The sequence below is a fragment of the Mastacembelus armatus genome, chromosome 23, assembly GCF_900324485.2.
Source record: "Mastacembelus armatus chromosome 23, fMasArm1.2, whole genome shotgun sequence".
Classification (NCBI taxonomy): Eukaryota; Metazoa; Chordata; class Actinopteri; order Synbranchiformes; family Mastacembelidae; genus Mastacembelus; species Mastacembelus armatus.
The window spans coordinates 2,956,507-2,977,122 of record NC_046655.1 but is presented as its reverse complement, the minus strand read 5'-3'; the positions used below and the strand labels follow the sequence as shown (position 1 = coordinate 2,977,122).

The 20,616-nt window shown below is 42.6% G+C and overlaps 4 protein-coding genes across 4 annotated transcripts; 2 read left to right on the top strand and 2 right to left on the bottom strand.

Annotated features, from left to right (window-relative positions):
• Nucleotides 1–6: 6 nt before the first annotated feature.
• On the bottom strand, nucleotides 7–8,549 carry rint1 (RAD50 interactor 1). Its single transcript, XM_026326282.1, has 15 exons — nucleotides 8,336–8,549; nucleotides 7,114–7,239; nucleotides 6,585–6,700; nucleotides 5,834–6,007; nucleotides 5,562–5,702; nucleotides 5,134–5,323; nucleotides 4,881–4,991; nucleotides 4,210–4,435; nucleotides 3,993–4,130; nucleotides 3,685–3,779; nucleotides 3,461–3,565; nucleotides 3,068–3,285; nucleotides 2,753–2,933; nucleotides 2,390–2,508; nucleotides 7–380 (listed from the first exon to the last, which is right to left on the bottom strand). The coding sequence occupies exons 1-15, from the start codon at nucleotides 8,510–8,512 to the stop codon at nucleotides 173–175; spliced, it is 2,325 nt and encodes a 774-aa protein (XP_026182067.1). The 5' UTR covers nucleotides 8,513–8,549; the 3' UTR covers nucleotides 7–172.
• A 2,901-nt stretch (nucleotides 8,550–11,450) lies between these two features.
• On the top strand, nucleotides 11,451–13,583 carry prl2 (prolactin 2). The gene is made up of 5 exons (XM_026327171.1): nucleotides 11,451–11,472; nucleotides 11,765–11,952; nucleotides 12,234–12,341; nucleotides 12,492–12,671; nucleotides 13,389–13,583. The coding sequence occupies exons 1-5, from the start codon at nucleotides 11,451–11,453 to the stop codon at nucleotides 13,581–13,583; spliced, it is 693 nt and encodes a 230-aa protein (XP_026182956.1).
• Nucleotides 13,584–14,012: 429 nt separating this feature from the next.
• hspa14 (heat shock protein 14) lies at nucleotides 14,013–17,964 on the bottom strand. Its single transcript, XM_026326892.1, has 14 exons — nucleotides 17,882–17,964; nucleotides 17,149–17,229; nucleotides 16,972–17,054; nucleotides 16,754–16,802; nucleotides 16,422–16,527; nucleotides 16,230–16,320; nucleotides 16,022–16,126; nucleotides 15,734–15,895; nucleotides 15,325–15,480; nucleotides 15,088–15,190; nucleotides 14,717–14,932; nucleotides 14,431–14,595; nucleotides 14,251–14,318; nucleotides 14,013–14,173 (listed from the first exon to the last, which is right to left on the bottom strand). Exons 1-14 carry the CDS (start codon nucleotides 17,936–17,938, stop codon nucleotides 14,095–14,097), a joined length of 1,521 nt encoding a protein of 506 aa, XP_026182677.1. The 5' UTR covers nucleotides 17,939–17,964; the 3' UTR covers nucleotides 14,013–14,094.
• A 517-nt stretch (nucleotides 17,965–18,481) lies between these two features.
• cdnf (cerebral dopamine neurotrophic factor) lies at nucleotides 18,482–20,615 on the top strand. The gene is made up of 4 exons (XM_026326463.2): nucleotides 18,482–18,634; nucleotides 19,126–19,253; nucleotides 19,561–19,702; nucleotides 19,796–20,615. Exons 1-4 carry the CDS (start codon nucleotides 18,562–18,564, stop codon nucleotides 19,966–19,968), a joined length of 516 nt encoding a protein of 171 aa, XP_026182248.1. The 5' UTR covers nucleotides 18,482–18,561; the 3' UTR covers nucleotides 19,969–20,615.
• The last annotated feature ends 1 nt before the right edge of the window (nucleotide 20,616 follows it).

Genomic DNA, 20,616 nt, shown 5'->3' with positions numbered 1-20,616 from the left:
GAAGTGTACAGAGGTGTTTCTGTTGGATTTATTTCATAATGTTCCAGAATAGGAATAATAGTAATTTATAAAACTGTTCAGTTTATACTTTCAGGTGCTTCATACAATGACAATCAGAATCAACTTCCTATAATGTTTCAACAGTCCTAGCAAATAGAGCCAGGTGGAAATGTCACTGTACAGGCCAGGAGGCTCTGAGATTGAGGAGAATCAAGACATCACACGATGCTAAGCAGTAAACTCCCAACTCATTGAGTGCAGACTCTGGTGAAGGATCCCCTGCACAATCTCTCATCACATCCTCTGACTCTTTAAGGAGATCCCTTAGCAGAATTGCAGAGCCCACATTAAGACACAAGATGATGCATGCCTCCTTAACACTGTGGACAGAACCACAGACAGAACCAGAGTTATCATGTTCGATCACTTAAAACGCTGCAAATAGTATACCATATCTGATTTCATTTGGTTTCTACAAAACTGTTTAGTAGTTAAAATCATCCTTCACTGAAATGCAGAATATATAGACATGGAAATATTTTTTGTTTTGAAAGTTTAGCTGCTGAATGAAAGATGCCATATTTCAGTGAAAAGTTCTCAGTTTGTGTGTGCTGTAAATTTCAAGTGTCCACATCATAATTATATAAACTGAAAACTTGCTTCCAAATTTCAACTCAAGGTTACAGTGGGTACGGAAAGTATTCAGACCCCTTTAAATTTTTCACTCTTTGTGTCATTGCAGCCATTTGCCAAAATCAAAAAAGTTCCTTTTATTTCTCATTAATGTACACTCAGCACCCCATCTTGACAGAAAAAAACAGAAATGTAGAAATTTTTGCAAATTTATTAAAAAAGAAAAACTGAAATATCACATGGTCATAAGTATTCAGACCCTGTGCTCAGTATTGAGTAGAAGCACTCTTTTGAGCTAGTACAGCCATGAGTCTTCTTGGGAATGATGCAACAAGTTTTTCACACCTGGATTTGGGGATCCTCTGCCATTCTTCCTTGCAGATCATCTCCAGTTCTGTCAGGTTGGATGGTGAACGTTGGTGGACAGCCATTTTCAGGTCTCTCCAGAGATGCTCAATTGGGTTTAGGTCAGGGCTCTGGCTGGGCCAGTCAAGAACGGTCACAGAGTTGTTCCGAAGCCACTCCTTTGTTATTTTAGCTGTGTGCTTAGGGTCATTGTACTGTTGAAAGGTGAACCTTCGGCCCAGTCTGAGGTCCTGAGCACTCTGGAAGAGGTTTTCTTCCAGGATATCTCTGTACTTGGCCACATTCATCTTTCCTTCAATTGCAACCAGTCGTCCTGCCCCTGCAGCTGAAAAACACCCCCACAACATGATGCTCCCACCACCATGTTTCACTGTAGGGATTGTATTGGGCAGGTGATGAGCAGTGCCTGGTTTTCTCCACACATACCGCTTAGAATTAACGCCAAAAAGTTCAATCTTGGTCTCATCAGACCAGAGAATTTTATTTCTCATAGTCTGGGAGTCCTTCATGTGTTTTTTGGCAAACTCTATGCGGGCTTTCATGTGTCTTGTACTTCCGTCGGGCCACTCTGCCAGAAATCCCCGACTGGTGGAGGGCTGCAGTGATAGTTGACTTTGTGGAACTTTCTCCCATCTCCCTACTGCATCTCTGGAGCTCAGCCACAGTGATCTTTGGGTTCTTCTTTACCTCTCTCACCAAGGCTCTTCTCCCACGATTGCTCAGTTTGGCTGGACGGCCAGGTCTAGGAAGAGTTCTGGTCGTCCCAAACTTTTTCCATTTGAGGATTATGGAGGCCACTGTGCTCTTAGGAACCTTGAGTGCTGCAGAAATTCTTTTGTAACCTTGGCCAGATCTGTGCCTTGCCACAATTCTGTCTCTGAGCTCCTTGGGCAGTTCCTTCGACCTCATGATTCTCATTTGCTCTGACATGCACTGTGAGCTGTAAGGTCTTATATAGACAGGTGTGTGCCTTTCCTAATCAAGTCCAATCAGTTTAATTAAACACAGCTGGACTCCAATGAAGGAGCAGAACCATCTCAAGGAGGATCAGAAGAAATGGACAGCATGTGAGTTAAATATGAGTGTCACTGCAAAGGGTCTGAATACTTATGACCATGTGATATTTCAGTTTTTCTTTTTTAATAAATTTGCAAAAATTTCTACATTTCTGTTTTTTTCTGTCAAGATGGGGTGCTGAGTGTACATTAATGAGAAATAAAAGGAACTTTTTTGATTTTGGCAAATGGCTGCAATGACACAAAGAGTGAAAAATTTAAAGGGGTCTGAATACTTTCCGTACCCACTGTATGTGCATTTTATTCAAATGTGTGCATGAACACACCACAGGGTAGCAAACACAAAAAAACAGAAACATATACGTATAACTTACTGCTTAAAGAAGTTCTCAGGTCTTTTACAGTAGTGACCAAACAGAGGAAATAGGTTTCTGGTCATGTCGAACTGAAGCTGAGCTGCCCCGCCATCACTGAAATGATTAGACAGGATCACCTGGCAGAGAGACATGTATATACCGAGCCAATTTCAATATAACTGTTTGGTGACAGTAGGAAATTTTGGCAACTGTTTAATACAGTTTAATACGACAGAACTTGCAGACCAGTTACACAGGTGGGGTTTTAGTTTACATGTTCCTGTACTACGGGTATTGGTAATTCAATTATGGGCTTTAGTGTTTATTATAGTATACTATGCAAATAATACAGTGAGGTTTTACTGTGTATTCATCTCTTACATCTTGGTAGAGAAAGTTGTCAAGCCTCTCCGCCAGGCCCTGCCAGGACAGTTGGAACAGAGAAAAGCTCAGGACCTGATGAAGGTTCAACAGTCTGTCGCTCACACATAGCATCATGGGACACGCTGAACTGGACAGGGACATCGTGGATTGGTCATGCTGGGATGGTAGGGACAACCACCTCAAGACAGAGTAAAAGCAAAATAAATAAAATCACTGTTAGATTTTATTCTTCTTGAAATTAGAGAGATGTCCATCCTAATTTGATGAAGCTTTAAAGGTACAGCACTCATCAACAGGCTGCCAGTGTGTCACCTGTCCTGGCAGTAGGGCTTGGCTTTTTCTGCAATTTCTCTCATGGTCCAGTCCAGCAGTCTGACCATCATGTCTCCCTTCAGTCGATCCAGCAACGCCAACAGTCCTTCAAACAAAGAGCCCTCCAAAGAAGCCAGGCGACCCACCTCCGTTACCCCAAGGCCCAGTACCTCTTCCTCACCAAGTGAGACTGCTGCCTGCTGCAGCTGTAGGAAAAACTGAAGAACAAAGCTACCTGTAAATATAATTGTTAGTGATGGAAAAACCAAAAGATATCAAGGGTTATATGAGTTAAAATGTGTCCATGCTGCTGTGGTTCCAAATCTTCACTACCACTGCTAACAACATGCAAAAATTGATAATAAACAAATCAATTGAATAAACTCCACATACCACATTGTCCCCCCAGTCTCCAAGGATAGTTGAAATGTAATTGACAGCATTAAGGATGGCACAATAACGGGCACTCAGAGGGCAGCGAGACTCCTCTTTCATTACCTGGAGGGGAAAAAAAAAAAAAAAAAAAATCAACCACCTGTATCTCATTTATATAACTCTCACCCTTTCTCTCTAATAAAATGTAAATATAAGCATTGTAAGTATTGTTTCATTATTACCTGAGTGAGTCGTATGCGGAAGTCATCCACCAGTTCTCTCTGTAGCCCCAAAAATTTCAGTTGTGCAGAAGGACAGGGTAAAGCCCGGTATCGCTCTGAGTACAGCAGGATGACAACAAATACATGACTTTCACTGTAACTGTTGATGTTCTAACAGCATACATTACTGTCATATGCTCTATGGCCTCTGTGAAGCTGACAAAATTAAAATGTATTGCAACAGACTCTGTACAGTTCACCCTGGTGGTGCAACTGCCTTGTTCTCTCTTCTTCATTTTGAAAGGCCAAAACAAAATGACTAGTCTTACCAGTGATGACCTGTAGGAGTGTCATAAAAGTCTCAGCACAGTCTGGAGCCTTCAGCTCATCCATATCACTGATATCTTTATACTGAGAGCTCCAAGCTCCCTCAGCTGATAGCATGGCATCCATCTTCTCCACTGCCACTGTATTCACAGCAATACAGGGTTAATGACAACACTAGTCTAAACATTACCTCATACAGCAAAGTACTTGACAACTTACTCTTCTTTTCCACAGTAAGCCACTTCTGAAGGACTGCATCCTCAAGCAGGAGGTGTAGCACACCAGGCAATACTGTTGGGTATGACTGGTTACTTCGCAGCTCCTTCTCAAACTGCAGCACCTCCTCCACCAAGTGACAGAAGAGCACATCATCGTACAGCAGTCTAGAGGCATCACTGGCCACCTTCTCCTGGACTAGAGACAACAGGCCTCGACACAGCTCCACCTAGGCACACACACATACACTCAGTGTATTAACCTGACAATAGTCAGGTTTTTCTTTTTGCCCTTTTGCTGTTGATTCACTTTTGAGGTGGTTCTTAAAACACATCATAAACATGCACCCAGTATCAATGATTGAGAGGTTTTGAGTCCCTGATGAAGTTTAATGAAGTATTACATCTCAACACTGTTACTAATGAAACCACAAATAGATTTACAATGCATGATGAAGTGAAATGCTGGACTGTCCATTACCCTCTCCTGAGGTCTAAAGTAAAATGAAAGACATCTCCACATACTATACATTCATAAAGCTGCAGACACCTCGTACCCAAACCTAACCCTGCATGCAGGATTTAAATCAGACAGAAAAAAAAGGTATACCTTTTTGAACTACACCTAATAAGAGCGAATCAAAGCGGTTGAGTAGTCATTATAGAACACCCTACCCTGGCACTGATGGTGGCCCCAGCTCGGTCCAGGATAGGCTGGATCTTTTCCTCCATGAAGGTTGAGCTGTTCCCCATCCACATCAAAACCTGTGTGAGGTACCACTCGGGCTAAAAAAATGCATGGGTAGAAGATGAGTTTGAAGTTCGTTGGGTGCCCTGAGTTCCTGCTCTCATGTGTTTGCCATTGAGACAGTGGTGAGAGTAAACAGGACAGTGCAACTGTGTGATAATGACGTGTATTCTGTGAGACCTTGCTGAGAGAGTTCGTCTGTCGATTTCCATAAAAGTGGTATCTGAACCTCCTGCTGAGTGGCAGCAGCATGATCTGGATGGGCAGACAGAGGGGAGTAGCTTGGGATGGAGGCATAGCTAAAGCTGCGGGCTGGGTTGAGGGTCCACCCTGACCACACACAAATGTCCTCTCAGACAGTAGGTCATCACTGCCAAGGGAAGTTAAGGAAATAAGCATTCAAAGCGTTCTACATTTTTCTAGGTTTGAATCCGACTCACACCACCATGGTCATCAAATTTCCTCTAAAGCTTATTAGCCAGTGCAAATTAGTTGTATATGAATATAATTTTTAAGAAACAGGATTTGTGTGTGTGAAAACAATAAAGGTTATCACAAAAATAGACAGTAGATGTGCCCAGAACAAAGGCGCCCAGGCTGGAGGATACGAAGTCTGAAGGGCGAGTAGCTGTGTGACAAGCAGATCCAGCTGGCTGTTTATCTCCTGGCTATTGGCAGAGGGTGTCAATGACTGAGTAGGAGGGGAGATTATGGGCCACTGAAGTTGAGTCAGTACTTTCTCAAAATCACTATGAAAGAAATGAAGAGGTGGATTTAGCTTATATTGTGAACCTAGGGTAGAACAGTGTGTGTTTCTGCATTTCACAACTTCAACGCATTTAGACACAAAGTGCCATAACGGCACAGGCTGGAGGTTTACCTGGTCAGACGGTCTTTGATGATTTTGTGCCAAAAGTGAAGTGTTTCCCGGAGGAAGTTCTGGAGGTGAGAACATCCAGACTGGTTTAGACCAGCATCCAGCGCCGCCATGCTGTCTACTGCCCTTATAGCCTCCCAGATGCTGCTGGTCATTAGGCACTGCTGAACAGCAGCACTATGGGCACACAACACACATTACTGCTTCTGTCAAACAAACAAATACAAAAACCAACTAAAAATACCTCCAGCTTTTGGGCTTCCTGTACCGGAGCCTGCCCTTCCACGATTGGTGATATGCTTGTGAAACAAAAAATGCATGCTCAAGTTTTGAGGCATAACACTCTACCTGATTTAGTGCAGTTTGCCTTGGATATCTTAAAAGCTGATTGCATGCATAATTATGTAATCCAGTCTTATTTTGAATCACACAACTATAAATTGATTTTTGTTGTAAAAGTTTAAGGTTCACTGTTTTTGACAATAAAGCAAATTTATGTCAAACACCTGTAACAGCCCACAGTCAGTGCATATGTTATAACATGATTTTAACTTTAGAGTAAGTTTAGATTTGAAAAAAATGAAACCCACAATATTATGACCCACAATCTCTCTGCCTGTGCTTTGCTATCAGGGTTCTTTATTATTTCTTTTATAATGGGTCCCTGTTCACACATCTCCATCAACATGATAGAGACACTCCAATAGTCTTTGCACACTGATCTGCTTCCGTCCTTCATGGTCATTTACAGTACCTGAGTTCCTCTATGTGCTGAAGGCAGCGTAGGTATTTCATGTGTCTATCTATGATGTCGACTTGGTTCAGAGTCTGGCCAAGAGTATCCATCCAAGGCTGGGCCCCCTGTAGGTGCTAGAGGACAGAATAATTAACCACCTCCCAGAATGACATTTCACATGGTGGAAACTGCAATCTGAAAATATTTTTGCTAATGCTTGAGATAAAGAATACCTCAGTACTTCTATGTCTCATAACCTAGAGAAGCTGTATTTGCAAATAAAATCATCACCAACGTATGTTATTTGTGAAGGAATGCCCAAGACTTTGCAAACAAATATACAAGCATTGTCTTGACCCCACTACTTGCAATGATATCTAGCCCATGCTACATTCAATATCAAATAAACAACAGAAACTTGGAGCTTCTGAAAATGGTGATATGATTTGTAACAGATTGTAATATCATCAGAGAGCAATTCACACTACCCTGTCTATTCACATCAATATCTTCAGTATTGTGGTTTCCTTTCTGGTGGTGCCTTTACCTGTTGCAGCATGTTGGAGATAAGTCGCTCTCTCTGCAGAAAGTCCTGCAGGGAACATCTGGCCTGCTCAGCAGCAGACAGAGCTGCAAAAACTTTAGGAGGCACAGAACTGGATACAGTCAAAACCTGCATGACACAAATTACAGAGTACCTGCTTATATTTGACACAGTTACTGACACAGATTGCACAAGTGTTCAGTGTGATCAGTTGGAAAGATAAGTTCCTAATATTCTTGGCTTCCTTCAAACCTACAGCTTGTTTAAATATTGACTTGATTTGATTTGGATTGGGCTGTCTGACAGTGGATTGGTGGTTAGCACTGTTGCCTCACAGCAAGAAGGTTCCTGGTTTGAAACCCATCAGGGGCCTTTCTGTGTGGAGTTTGCATGTTCTTCCTGTGCTTGTGTGGGTTTTCTCCAGGTACTCTGGTTTCCTCCCACAGTCCAAAAACATGTATGTCAGGTTGATTGGTGACTCTAAATTGCCCATAGGAGTGAGTGTGAGTGTGTGAGGTTGTTTGTCTCTATGTGGCCCTGTGATGGACTGGGGACCTGTCCAGGGTGGACCCCTGCCTTTCACCCAAAGAGAGCTGGGATAGGCTCCAGCAGATCCCCATGACCCTGGTTAAGGAATAAGGATGGATGGATGGATGAATGGATGGATATATCTGCTGTCTGTCTTCATCTGGTTACATTTAAAAACTACAGTGAATTTGTTATCAAGCATCACAAGAGGTTTTTCATGACATTCATTCCGACATGGCTATGTCCATTACGTTCAAGAGAATTATAGAAAGTGTACTGTCTTCCCAGTATGCGCACATACAAAGAAAATGTGTGTGTGAACGCCACTGCCCGTGCAGTACAGTGAGTACGGTAACCATAACATTACAGTCTATGTCCATTGACAGTGAATACGGTTTATACAGTCACTGTCTATGACCCATCGATATGTCTATTGAGTTTCTATGTACAGTATTATAGATATTAGAAGCGCCGGTGGCTGCGACAAAGCGTTTTTTTACTGTTTGTTAGGAGCTAGCTGGCACCTTTATGCGTTTAGTCGCCTGTTAGGTTATGTCACTGTGAAAGAGCTAACGTTAGCCTTAGCCTATAGGAAAGGCAACCAAAACATACGCAAAGGCCACATTATCCAGTTTGCCAGATGGCCACTGAACATCACCGTATGCACGGACCTAAACACAACCGTCTACTCATTCACCTGTTCCTCCAGGGCGCTGTTTTCTTCTCTTAACTTGTCCAGTAGGTCGCCCACATTCCTCAGAGCCTTCAGGTCGCACCCTACCTCCCTCCCCAAGTAATCCACCACAAAGTCGTGCAGCTGCTCCGAAGCTGTCCGTCTGTCCATAACTTGCTCTACAGCCGTGAGCTCCGCCATCTTTCCTCGCCAGTACTGTCAACAAACTCCCTCCGGTGGTGCTGGAGGGAGGCGCTCTCCTATTGGCTGAGCCTGAGCCCCGTACGCCGCTGCCATCGAGCGTGGCTACGTGGCTACGTGGCACCGCATGCTCCAATTTTTATTCGCTGCTCGCCCGTACGTGATGTGTGTTAAATTACTGATGTGGACTACATATGGACCACTGACATCATGCTATTGGCTGTGTGTATTTGTGTATCCTGCCAGCACTTCAGTGATCAGAATAATCAGTAAAATGCAGTTGCCCCTTGCCAAAGATTGATTACAACAAATATGTTGTTATTGACACGGGTTTTCTGCTTTACATTACATCTATTTTACAATATTTATTAATATTTTGCAGATTATCGACCATCCACTCCCTTCTACTAGTATAGGTACCTTGAAAGAGCCATCTTGTAAAAAGTGATTACACCTAATATCTTGTTATCTGTGACATATGGTGAAACATTTCTGTTCTGATCAGAGTGGTTTCTTCCATTATGATAATGCTATGGCTTTTGTAGAAATCCAGATCTCAGTTGCACCTGTTTTGGATTGATGTGTAAGATAGTGCCCTCCAGGACCACCATCAAAACACCAAATGGGGAAATATCATTGAGACGAATGATGTTCATTCATCCAGCAGGGTGTAGAGACGTAAAGAGCCAATGCTGCGACAACTGAAGTGATTCCAACCTCACTAAGGCACTTTATGTGTGTTGTCTCCTTTGATTTGTATTCACTGTTCCTATCTTTGTCTGAATGCAGTAAGTAAGTCTCTGGTGCCTATCTACCACTGCCCTGATGCTGTCTGTCCTACCTTCTGCGCCCTCCTTACTGGAAGGGATACTGATATCCTGTGACCTTCAGTTCTTAGCCTGTAGCGTCATTTTACAAAAATGACCCAGTTGGCTTCTTAAGAAGCTTATCAGTGCTCAGGTCCAGTCTGCTGCCTCTGTCACCTGCACCCAAGCACCTATATTTTGTTTCCCTGCCATATTCTAGTGCCCTTTTTGGAAATCCCCTTTCTTACAGCCACAAGGCCATACCTGCAGTAGTCCTTATTCTTTGATACCTCCACTAATATGTCTTCCTTGCTCATTCTCAATTTTGCTGCCAGGTCAACAGCCTGGGGTCCTGTTGTGTATGAGTCATCTTCCACCCCTGCTCTGGCTGACTCTCAGAGTAAGAGGTTTTCCTACATGTATCCTGAAACGGTGAAACTTTAAAGACTATGCTGCTGCCCCCGTGGATTACCAGTCCATGTTGGCCCAAACTGCTGTGTTCTGTCTGCTGTCTTTCCAGGCTGTCACCTGGTCTTATGGTACTATTCAAGGCTGTCACTAGCTGCTGCTAGATATGATTATTAGAGATAGTTTGTTGTGCACAACTGTGCTTGAAGGTACTTTTGTGTTTCAATGTTTCAATGAAATACAGCATAACACAGTCAATGTTACTTACAATTTATATACATAGGGGTTGTCACATAGATTTGTACATAGATTTGAATGATGACATAAATGACAATGAAATACATTTTAAATCAACTAAGATTTATAGATGTAAGCAACATCCAAACTTTACTGAAAAAGAAACCAGTCATTACTATAGAAAGTGCATTTTGATGTGGTACCTGCAGTCTTCATAGGAGAAGTCCCTGTGCTGTAAAAATGGAGTGAAAGGCCACGTGCCTGTGAGAGCTCTGGCCTATTGGCATGTACAGCTGTAACAGTCACCCCGTTACTCTGCAGGTCAGCCTGAATATGACAACATGAGAGCATCTGCCCAACAACACTATGTTTCTCTGTGTATGTGAGCATGTTTGTGCGAACGTGCAGCAGAGTCACATGGAGCAGCAGCCTCCAGATGTCTCTGAAACTTTCATTGAGTGGAATATGCCTGTGTACCTACAGCAGCGTGTTTTTCTCATTGTCCCAAGCACATCTGCTCACTCTCTCATTATGGCAAGAAAACATTCTCAATATAACAAAATATAAAAAACAGTATGTATAATTATAGATTTTTATAGATTTCTCATTAGGTAGAGCCTATAGATACTGTTTATTGTTTTAACACCAAGAAGCCAGTTAAAGCCTTAAGAGTACAAGTGAACATAGCATAGAGATGGATTGATGTGTTTTCCTGTGAAAATAATAATCAGTAAAATATATTAACACATTTTTTGAAATCACAGTATTTACTAATCAATTAATACAGGCAATGCAGTTAATACTATTAATGCTAATACATATGAAATACCTACTTGCTAAAAGGTTTAAAAGTCTATTGTCCTCAGGAATCATAACTTTTTCTGCTGTAGTCTACAGCAAAAGTGAGTCAGCTGCCTACGACAGAGAAGAAGTGATACAGACTAAAGCTGCTTGATGTCATTTGACTGACTTTCTAAGCAAGATGACATGGTGTCGTTCTGAGCTCCTGGCCTGCTCATCTCTTCCTGCTAGTGCCTGGAGCACTCTGACTGACCTTTCAATAACCTGGATATCTTATCTCAATCTGGAGGAGAAACAGACATTACTGCTGAGTGTACCTAAAATGTCAACTACCTATATGTATTGGACAGACAGTTCAATGATGACGTCCTAGCTTGATGATGTCATTGCTCTTGCGGGCTGCCTTAGGTTACACACACACACACACACTGCAGGACAAACACAGGACACAGGCATTAAAGACAATATGACAGGATGGTACCTGCTCATCACTGTAAATGTTTGACCCTTCCTTGTCCCCACCTTCGCCATCGCTCCCTCCCTCCCTCCCACTCTTTGTCTCAGATATTCAAGTGTAAAAGGGAAATACTGAGTGAGGGACCCTCATATGAAGCTGAGGAGGTCTTTGAAGAGAAAAGCTTCTGCACCCCCTGCTTTGAGACAGAAGTTCCTCCGCACCGTGCAGTATGCCTGGAAACATTCGATCAGGTAACTATTCTAGAAACTTTTTCTGCATGCCATCCTGTTCTCTTTTCCCCAGCACACACACACAATGGTGATATTTTCTCTTTATTTCATTCATCTTTTCATTCTTCATTCTGCAACTTACACTGTCACCCACATATCATAAAACCACATTCACTCATTTTCAAACAGGAGGACCTGACATACCTCATATGCTTTAGAATAGGACATATTGAGACTTGTTTTGCATCTTGAATTGTGTTTTTCCAGGATTGTTTTGTTTAATATAGTTTTCTTGAACTTCGGTCTATCCTAGCAACTGCTGTGTGGGTGGTGTTAGTCTGTCTGGTGTCCTGCAGCAGACTCAACACTGTGGGTGCAGCACCCATCTGTACCAATGCCCAGGCTGGATGCCATGTCCTCTCCCTGGCTAATCTGTTTGACCGGGTCATCCAACACTCAGCCAGGATGCACAGCATCTCAAATGACCTTCACTCCGAGTTTGTAAGTAAACTCATGCATTTTCTCTGGCAGTGCTTTTGTAAACAATGTCCTGTAATGGGAATATTTATGCATATTGTTTGGACTGTATAGCTTGAACTAGCAAGAGAAATTGGTGCTTCTTAAACACTTAAAGGTGAGAGAGAGGTTGTTATCCATTTGTGATCATTTGCATTAGCAGGTCATTCTACTATTTCATTCATCATTTTTGTACTCTAGCCACAGATGACATTTAGTCGAAACCTAACCTCTGACATTTCATGCGTGCATGTTTGTCCTGTCAGGAACAGTACTTCCTGCCCAGTAAGAATCTAATTGGCCGGGTCAGCCGCAACTGTCACACTTCCACCATCCTCACCCCAAATGGCAAGGAGAACGCTCAGAGAATGGCGGTGAATAAGCTTTTCTAAAAAACTGTTTCCTCTCCTTAAAATGAAGCATACACATCACATAATTACAGACACTAACAAATTAAAAATGTGAATTCAGTTTTGAATTGACTTTATATGTGCTGTGAATCCACTGTCCTGTTGTCGCTGCAGAGAGAGGAGCTGACAGAGGTGATTCTGAAGCTCCTGGTGGCATGGAGGGATCCCTTATGGCTTTTCCACCAGAGCATGGCTCACCAGCATGAGTTCAACAACTTCAGCTCCAATAAAGCTCTGGAGATGAGTGACATGGTGCATGAGCTACGCAAAGGTGTAGAGAAAGTAGCAGAGAAGGTACTTTATGTAAATGGTGTTAACACCGTGACATGGTGCTTGTTTCATCTCATTTCATTTCCAACATTTCTGCTCGAAAGATGATTAAGATGCAAAGAGTTGCAGAATTAGAGCTGTAATTCTGTGCCACTCCATCATGCCTCAAAAATAAAAAAGCAACAGTAGATGCTTGTAGCTGTTGTGTAGTGCAGCTTCCAAGGGTGTAATTTCCCATCAGGTTGTGTAATCATAGTAAATAAGAATGAAACTTACATGACAAAGTCCTTCTGTCATACAATAAAGCAAAACTGCACTGTTCACCCTCAGATGACCTATTGTTCTGTTTCTGTGCTGAATAATCAACAGACAGAACATAAAAACCTAAAATGCTAACATAAGAAAATACAACAAATAACAGAGAATGCCATAGAAACAACTGAGGTTGACATAGTTAGAAAAAAATAGTTTGTATACTATAAATTGTATTCTTCCTCTGTACCATATTTTCTGTGTAAATTTGATTTTTGTGGAACTAAAGTTGGTTGAATAAACATTTAGTGGAGGAAGAATCACTACAAACACCCCCCAAACCCCAACCCCATCTAACTCAGTGAGAGTAGCCCAAACAGAAGCACATATATGAAGCTATTCCTCTTCAGGATTTGTGTGTAGTCTGAAGCACTGTTATGGCTTCTTCATGTGAAACTGATGTGTGTGTGTGTGTCTCCTCTGGTCCAGATGCAGATGCTGGGCATAATCAGTAATTCTGTAAACAGCCAGGCTTCTTCTGATGCCTCGTTACCATCCGACAACACCGAGCAGCACCTCATGAAAAACTACGACCTCCTGTACTGCTTTCGCCGAGACTCTGACAAGGTCCAAAACTACCTGAAGATCCTCAAGTGTCGCATCGTGCCGGACCACAGATGCTAAAGGCCAGGAAACAACTGAAGTCATATTTAACTTCCAGAAATGTCAATGTGCTGGACTGGAAATGCCTTGCTTAGAAACTACACAAATAAAGCTGTAGTTTTCTGTTGTTCTGTATATGCAGGATATGGGGATGTAAAGTGCTGCATGTACGTTCACTCTACTGGAGCCCAAAGATTTTGCCAATCCCCTCCTTCATGCCTAATATTACTGAGTGTGGACCAACAGGAGCTGGGTATGAACGGGAGGGAATAAATGTACTACAATTTATTATAGACTCTTGTTTAATGTATATCATGTTGCAAATAGAAATACTATATAAAACATTTCAAGAAACTTGGATGCAGTCTCTCCATTGTGTTTTCATAAACTCAGCTTGGAAACATGTAGCATTCCAGTACGACATACAGTAAAAACCCAGAAGCTCACACATTTGAGTTTGGCTGTTTATTAGGTGAAAAACAGAACATTGCACTGTGAGCTGGTGTGTACTTTGGGCTGCAGTCTCCGAGGATTACGATGCGGCTGCTATGGTGACAACCTCTGACCTCCCAGTGAACTGTTCCACACAGGAAACATGAACGGATCCATCTCTGCAACACACACAAATAATGATGCAGAAAAAAGCCACATCAGGTGGTACATTTGCTGATCCTGGGAGGGCGGATACCTTTTCATTGTCACCACGGTGTCAATGCTGTGGTTTTCCTCTCGGGGCTGCAGGTCTCTCAAGATAATCTGTACGTTACACACAAATTTTATTTGTACAATATTTAGTACACCAATAAAGGAACTTAACCCAGGCTGCAGAATACCAGCAAACTGGGAGAAAACCAGTGCTTTTCTTTACCTTAGCTAGTTTTTCTGGCTGCTCTGTGACAAACCTCTGGTAAAGCTCCAGACAGAGGGAGGACAGTTTCCCCGCTCCATTCATGGTGTGATGTCTGCGGGCAGGAAGGGGCGTGCCCGATGGAAGAACAACAGTGAACACCTCTGTGCCAGATTCATCCACCTCCTGTAACACCCACATTAAGATTAATGTAGTCATTTCTTTAGATCAGGTGCCTGCAAAGATAAAAGTCAAATATTGTCACTGCTCATGATATTGGATTGGATATTGTGGTTTTAATATAAACCTTCACTAGTATGTCAGTGGCAGAAACATCCACTGTGACGGACTCTTCCTCAGGGGCAAGGTCATCTCTGCCGACCAACAGGCCTGCCTCCAAGGCTGCTCCCACAGCAATGACCTCGTCAGGTGGTGCCGAGCTGAGGAGCTCCACATCAGTAAACATCTCACGAATCATCTGCTGGAGACGAGGGATCCTGGCTGAGCCACCGCAGAGGACCACCTAAACACACATTAAAGCAAGCTGCATTTAGTAACTCAGGGCTTTTATTTTCTTTAACTCCTATTCACACCAATCCACTATCAAAATGAAAGTAACTCTTAGGTCAAATCAATTCAGTTAGAGCACACGTGGCTGTAAAAGCATATCTCATAGACCTTGTTAATGTTGCTGGTGGAAAGTCCTGTCTCCTGTAGCAGGGCTCTGATTGGCTGGATGCTCTTGTTGAAGAGTGAGGAGCAGAGCAACTCAAACCGAGCTCTGAGGAAACAGCACACTAAGGTTATCACGTCAGGAACAACTATTCTTCCAGCCTGAGTCTTGTAACAAATTTCATTAGCTTCAAACATGTAGATAGTGTCAATACAGGGACAACAGGTCCCTTATTTGCTTACCTAGAGACATTGCATTCAAAGTCGATGCCATCGTGCAGGGAGTCAACAAAGCAGTTGGCTGATCCCAATGAAGAGAGAGAGTGTTTGGCCATATCTGCTCCATTCATCAGTTTCATCATTGCACGAGCATTGCTGCTCACGTCGTGCTTAAAGGTGCTGCACAACAGAAGGAAGGATGGCTATGATAGCACAAAAAGTAGTATTTCAAGAATGTTTGATGTAATTTCCTGCTCATGTGATATTTCAGGCCACAGTACATCTCATATGGTTACATGTCTACTGGAAATAAAAAGCCTAACAGTGGAACTACTTAACAGTGCAAGGCAGCCTTGAATACTGAAACTGTGAAACATATGGTGGAAAAAACAAGTTAAATATAAGGAGAGCTCTGAAGAGCAGGAGTAGCTACCGTTTGAACTCAGAGGCGAGGTGCTGGGCCAGGGCCTGGGTGAAGCTCTCTCCTCCAATGCTGTGGTCTGTGTGGGTGTTAAGAACCCGGAACATTCCTCCACTGACCTGCAGCGCTGTCACGCTCAGGGACGTCCCGCCCAGCTTATACACCAGGACGTGACTGTTGGCAGAGTGCAGATTAGCATGAGAGCAAAATTAGTACTGGTTTCCTACAGCACAAAGCCAACAGCAAATCAATGAAGAGGTCAGCTCCAGTGGCATAACAGGCCTTTCCTTGGTGCCGTACCTCTTTCCAGATGAACACTCCTGTCCGATGTTATAGGCCAATAGAGCAGCAGCAGGCTCGTGGATCAGCCTCAGCACATGGAATCCTGCCGCTTCAGCTGCCTCCCTGCATGAAACAAACAGAAGGGTCAACTTTGTAAAAACCTGTAAATGGAATGATCTTCTCACAGTAAAGCAGAGCAGTTGTAGTGAGGGCTGATGTGACCAACCTCAGAGCACGCTTCTGAGCATGTGCAAATTCAAAAGGGACCGTAATGACCGCATCCGTGACATCAGAGCCCAGAGCTGACTGAGCTGTTTCTGTAACAAAGAATGATTAGTCAACTTACTGTGTATTTATATAGCATGTGTGTGTGTGTGTGTGTGTGTGTGTGCGTGTGTGTGTGCACTACGCAAACTACCTTTCATTTTGTGGAAGATGAGTTTTGCAACCTCCTCTGGAGCGACATCCTCTGGGTGTTCTCCTGCTGTAATCTCATAATAAGGCTTCTCGTCTCTGTTGACCACCTGAACACAGCAACTCACCTCAGACTAAAGATTCACCAGTTTACCAGTACAGTCCCAAAGAAAGCTCAGAAACAAACCATGCTGCTGTCTGAAGACAGCTGATCAAAGTGAAAAATTGAAACTAAGTTTATGCTACAAAACCATCACTTCGAACATTTTGGGGTCAAAAAAAAAAAAAGAAACCTTTTAACTACAAAGACAAAAGTGGATCTGTTAACATACTCACCTGACATTTAGTCTCTGTTTTGTGAGTCTGTGTCACTGGATCATCAAAGCTGCAAAAAAAGAGCATATGTAAATCACTGTGAACAATTAATTTTGTCATCCAGCACACGTCTGTAATACGTATGATTATGCAATTAAAACAAATGTTCCATTTGCTGACATATTATCTGCAGTGAATATTTGACAAGTTGACATGAAAGACAGTTTGAAGGGTATCACCTTCTCCCCAGCACTTGTTTCACTTTAACGACTGTGTTGGCAGCGTTGCGGACCCGTCCCTGCTTTGCTGCAATACCTACAATCTGCAAAAATCAGTCAGCAAGCAGAGAGGCAAACACTACATCAGCCTGGGAATTTTTATCCATGAGAAAAACTGTAGAGAAGTTTGTTCTGTACCTGCTCTGTGTCTCTGTAGGCCACCACAGCTGGAGTCACCCTGTCCCCTGCATCATTAGCCACCACATCAGCCCGCCCATCCTGAACAACACACACACACACACACACACACAAAGATTTGAGTTCTAGCCATCTGTGTCACCAATTCCTCACTTCATTCATAAAATTACTGAAATAAAAAAATTTTAAAAAAGCTTTGACCAGGACACAAATGTCCCAGAGCCCAGGGTTATGTCCCCACATACTTGTTTTGTGCAATCAACAGCATCTTGTTGTGCTATAGATGGGAGAATGACCTGGAGAGGCCGGAGACACACATGCCTGATGGGGCTTTGCTCCAAAGGATCAAGAACAAATGTCCAAGTTTCAATAAAAGCTTTAAGCAGCAAGATCTGGAACCGCTGCATATAAAACGCAGTGTGTGCATCTCTGCAGCATTTTGAGCAGCTGCTGTGGTTCAAAGCTGCTTTTGAATTTCACTGTAGTGTTCCATACTGGCTCAAGCACAACAGATCCACAGTGAACTCCTATAAAGACACTAAATAACAGACCAGCGTGATGGAGCTGTCATTGATTTATGGAAAGACTTCATTCATCCTGTTTGAGTGTACAGATTCTTGGCGCTATATCAGACGGTCTGTGTTGCTGAGTTTAAATCCCTGACTACATTATCGACCAACACACCCGAGGGCGTGTGCGAGCACGGCCTGAGTGAAAACGAAGCCCAGCTCACCTTAAATATCGCCACACAGGCGCATGTGTATCCGAAATGAACTCCAATGGCAGCCATGCTGACTCTGCTCAGAGGCCGTTCTGCGCATGCGCGGCCGGTAATACTAATAACAACTTCCGGTGCATATTTCCCCGCCTTCTTTTTCTTCTTCGTCTTCTATTTAATGTAACGGAGAGATGCATTTCTGCCCCCTGTCGTCAAACTCCGCCACCCCGGGCTGCAGCCATCTCTGCATTATAATATTATTTAAATGATAAGGATCTTTTCACATCATTTAATATCAGGCAAAGTGAAATAATAATCAATAGCTTTGTTATAACAGTACAGAATAGATAGAATATACTTTTTGCGCTATTTTAAATGTCAACATTTTGTAGGGGTTTAACAACAAATCCTTGGCACAAAACTATTAACGTTATAGGTGAAACAGAATATTTTAGCTTTGTGGATATTTAAAATAATATTGCATTACAGCAAAGTTCTTTTTTATTTGTGACTATAACACTAAATTTTATATAATGTTCAGATATGGTCTAAAATCGATGTGGATCCACTTGTGGGAACCAGTTCCAGATATGGAAACCAGTTTAATATGCGCATGTAAAAAGGCTGCAGCAGTAGCGCGTGTTTGTTAGCGCGGTGACGCAGTCCCGCCGCTAATAATAACCACCGCATCCACCATGTCGATGCCGTCCCTCGCCACTCTGCTGCTTCTCACTGGCTTCACTTGTTCTGCGGCAGACAACTGTGAAGGTTAGACAGCATGGTGTGAGCAGCAGTTATTTACAGTCTGACTGTGCTTTACCAACACTTCACTCACTGATATGAACAGGTGCTTCAGTTAAGACACGATGAGAGGGAGAGTAACTGGGTGTGTTTATGAGAAGCTTATAGAAACTGCTGTAAAATAACAGCATGTAGGGTCAGTGATCTTCCAGTAGTGAAGATTATACATTTGAGTATGAGTGTATTTCTTTGACAGCCTGCCACAATGTGCAAACACCCCTGTGACACTTGAGACTTATGTTCTCCACCTTAGTTCCTAAACAGGCCTGTCTACTAGTGTCACAGAGCAAGCTCAGAGCTATAAACTACACAGTGCAGTTAAACTCACAAAGCATTTAATCACAAATATAGGAAAGCCTCTTCCACACATACAAACCTGTTTTCATCCATGAAGTCCACAAGTAAGCAAAACTAAAGAGCAGCCTGCTCGTCTCTACTAACTGTGAACTGGTGTGCAGTGTGTGAGGGCTTCCTCCACAGGCTGTATGGCAGCCTGACCTCAGCCCACAGGGAACTCAGTCCTGCCCTGGTGGAGGAAGAGCTGCTGCAGGCCTGCGCTGTCGCCCAGGGGAAGGAGGCGAGGCTGGTGAGGAGGCAGCCACAGAAACATCATCTGTTTTATCATGGATTCATTCTCTTCAAAATGATTGCCTGCATTACATTACAGTATATTCAGCAGTCTGTACAATCCACAAAACATCGTGCTGTATTCAGTGGCCATATCTCTAAAATTAGTTCTTTTTGGTGTATATGTGCATAGTATGGGAAAGATTGAGGGTAGCAATGGTCACACTTTTTAAAAATAAGTTCACATTTCTCAAAGTATATCTTACATATAGAATAATTCAGATATGAATATGTACAATGAGAAGTATGTATGTGTGCTGTCCTAGTGTTACTATCTCGGAGCGAGCAGTGATGCAGCAACACGTGTCACAGCATCAGTGTCCCAACCTCTGGCCTACCACGTCCCTGTGGAGAAGATCTGCCAGCGCCTCAGCAGCAGAGACACACAGATCTGTCAGCTCAGATACGGTAATGTGTGTGTTTTTTTTTTTTTTTTTAAATGCAGTGTACACGCAAGTGGACACTAAATAAAGACTGCTCCTGTCTTGTGTTTGTCTGCAGAGCCTCAGCTAAAGGACCTGAGCAGTAATGGGCTCAAAAAGCTGCGAGTTGTGGAGCTGAGGAACATTTTAGCCTCATGGGGAGAAGAGTGTCGAGGCTGCTTGGAGAAACATGAGTTTGTCAGCCTCATCCAGGAGAAAGCACCACTGCATGCTCACAGTGCTGAGCTGTGAATTGTAATTTCAATACACCTTCTATCCTAAAGTGTTAGACCAGACTGACCTTATGTTTTTAAACAAACACTGCCATTACTTCTGATTCCTGAGTGTGGTGTTGACTGACGCTGCACTGTTCCACTACACAAACTAGAACAAGTATCTGTGATATTGTAAAAGGTTGTCAGTTATTTTTTTATTAAGCTTCTAATCTGCTGTATTTGTAAGCACACACGTTACTAGAGTCTGTTGTCAAAATACATCAGCCTATGCATGTTAAACACAAATTTATCAGGGAATATGAACAGTGTTTATTGAATAATTCTGTATCTTCAGGTTCTTCAACAAAATAAGAGAAATTTTGGCACAGTTTGCAAATTTATTAAAAATCAGAAACACATTCACAAAACTGTTGAGAACCTTAATTTAGGTGATTGTAGGAACCCCTCTCGCAGCAGTTACAACTTCCAGGCTTCTAGAGTAAGTCTCCACAAGCTTTTTTTTAAATTTTTTTTTATTTTTTAAAATCAATAATTCCAACACCTTTGTAGACGCTGCAAAGAAGCTACCTGATGAATGGCAAAAATGGAATCTATAAACAGTGGGATGTGATTATGTGGATTGTAAAAGAAAAAGCTTTCAGCTGTTACTGGAAAATAAAATCAA

What these genes read in the sequence shown, in the direction of transcription:
- rint1 (XM_026326282.1), bottom strand. Translation starts at nt 8,512, where the DNA reads ATGGCGGAGCTCACGGCTGTAGAGCAAGTTATGGACAGACGGACAGCT. An exon ending in ACTCCTACAGGTCATCACTG is followed by an intron (nt 3,780 to 3,992) that starts GTAAGACTAGTC and finishes TGCTGTACTCAG; the next exon opens with AGCGATACCGGGCTTTACCC. An exon ending in ACAACTTTCTCTACCAAGAT is followed by an intron (nt 2,509 to 2,752) that starts GTAAGAGATGAA and finishes TCTCTCTGCCAG; the next exon opens with GTGATCCTGTCTAATCATTT.
- prl2 (XM_026327171.1), top strand. Translation starts at nt 11,451, where the DNA reads ATGCCTGGAAACATTCGATCAG. An exon ending in ATGACCTTCACTCCGAGTTT is followed by an intron (nt 11,953 to 12,233) that starts GTAAGTAAACTC and finishes TTGTCCTGTCAG; the next exon opens with GAACAGTACTTCCTGCCCAG. An exon ending in AGAACGCTCAGAGAATGGCG is followed by an intron (nt 12,342 to 12,491) that starts GTGAATAAGCTT and finishes TTGTCGCTGCAG; the next exon opens with AGAGAGGAGCTGACAGAGGT.
- hspa14 (XM_026326892.1), bottom strand. Translation starts at nt 17,938, where the DNA reads ATGGCTGCCATTGGAGTTCATTTCGGATACACATGCGCCTGTGTGGCG. An exon ending in CCTACAGAGACACAGAGCAG is followed by an intron (nt 17,055 to 17,148) that starts GTACAGAACAAA and finishes TGATTTTTGCAG; the next exon opens with ATTGTAGGTATTGCAGCAAA. An exon ending in AAACAGAGACTAAATGTCAG is followed by an intron (nt 16,528 to 16,753) that starts GTGAGTATGTTA and finishes TGCTGTGTTCAG; the next exon opens with GTGGTCAACAGAGACGAGAA.
- cdnf (XM_026326463.2), top strand. Translation starts at nt 18,562, where the DNA reads ATGTCGATGCCGTCCCTCGCCACTCTGCTGCTTCTCACTGGCTTCACT. An exon ending in AGGGGAAGGAGGCGAGGCTG is followed by an intron (nt 19,254 to 19,560) that starts GTGAGGAGGCAG and finishes GTGCTGTCCTAG; the next exon opens with TGTTACTATCTCGGAGCGAG. An exon ending in GATCTGTCAGCTCAGATACG is followed by an intron (nt 19,703 to 19,795) that starts GTAATGTGTGTG and finishes GTTTGTCTGCAG; the next exon opens with AGCCTCAGCTAAAGGACCTG.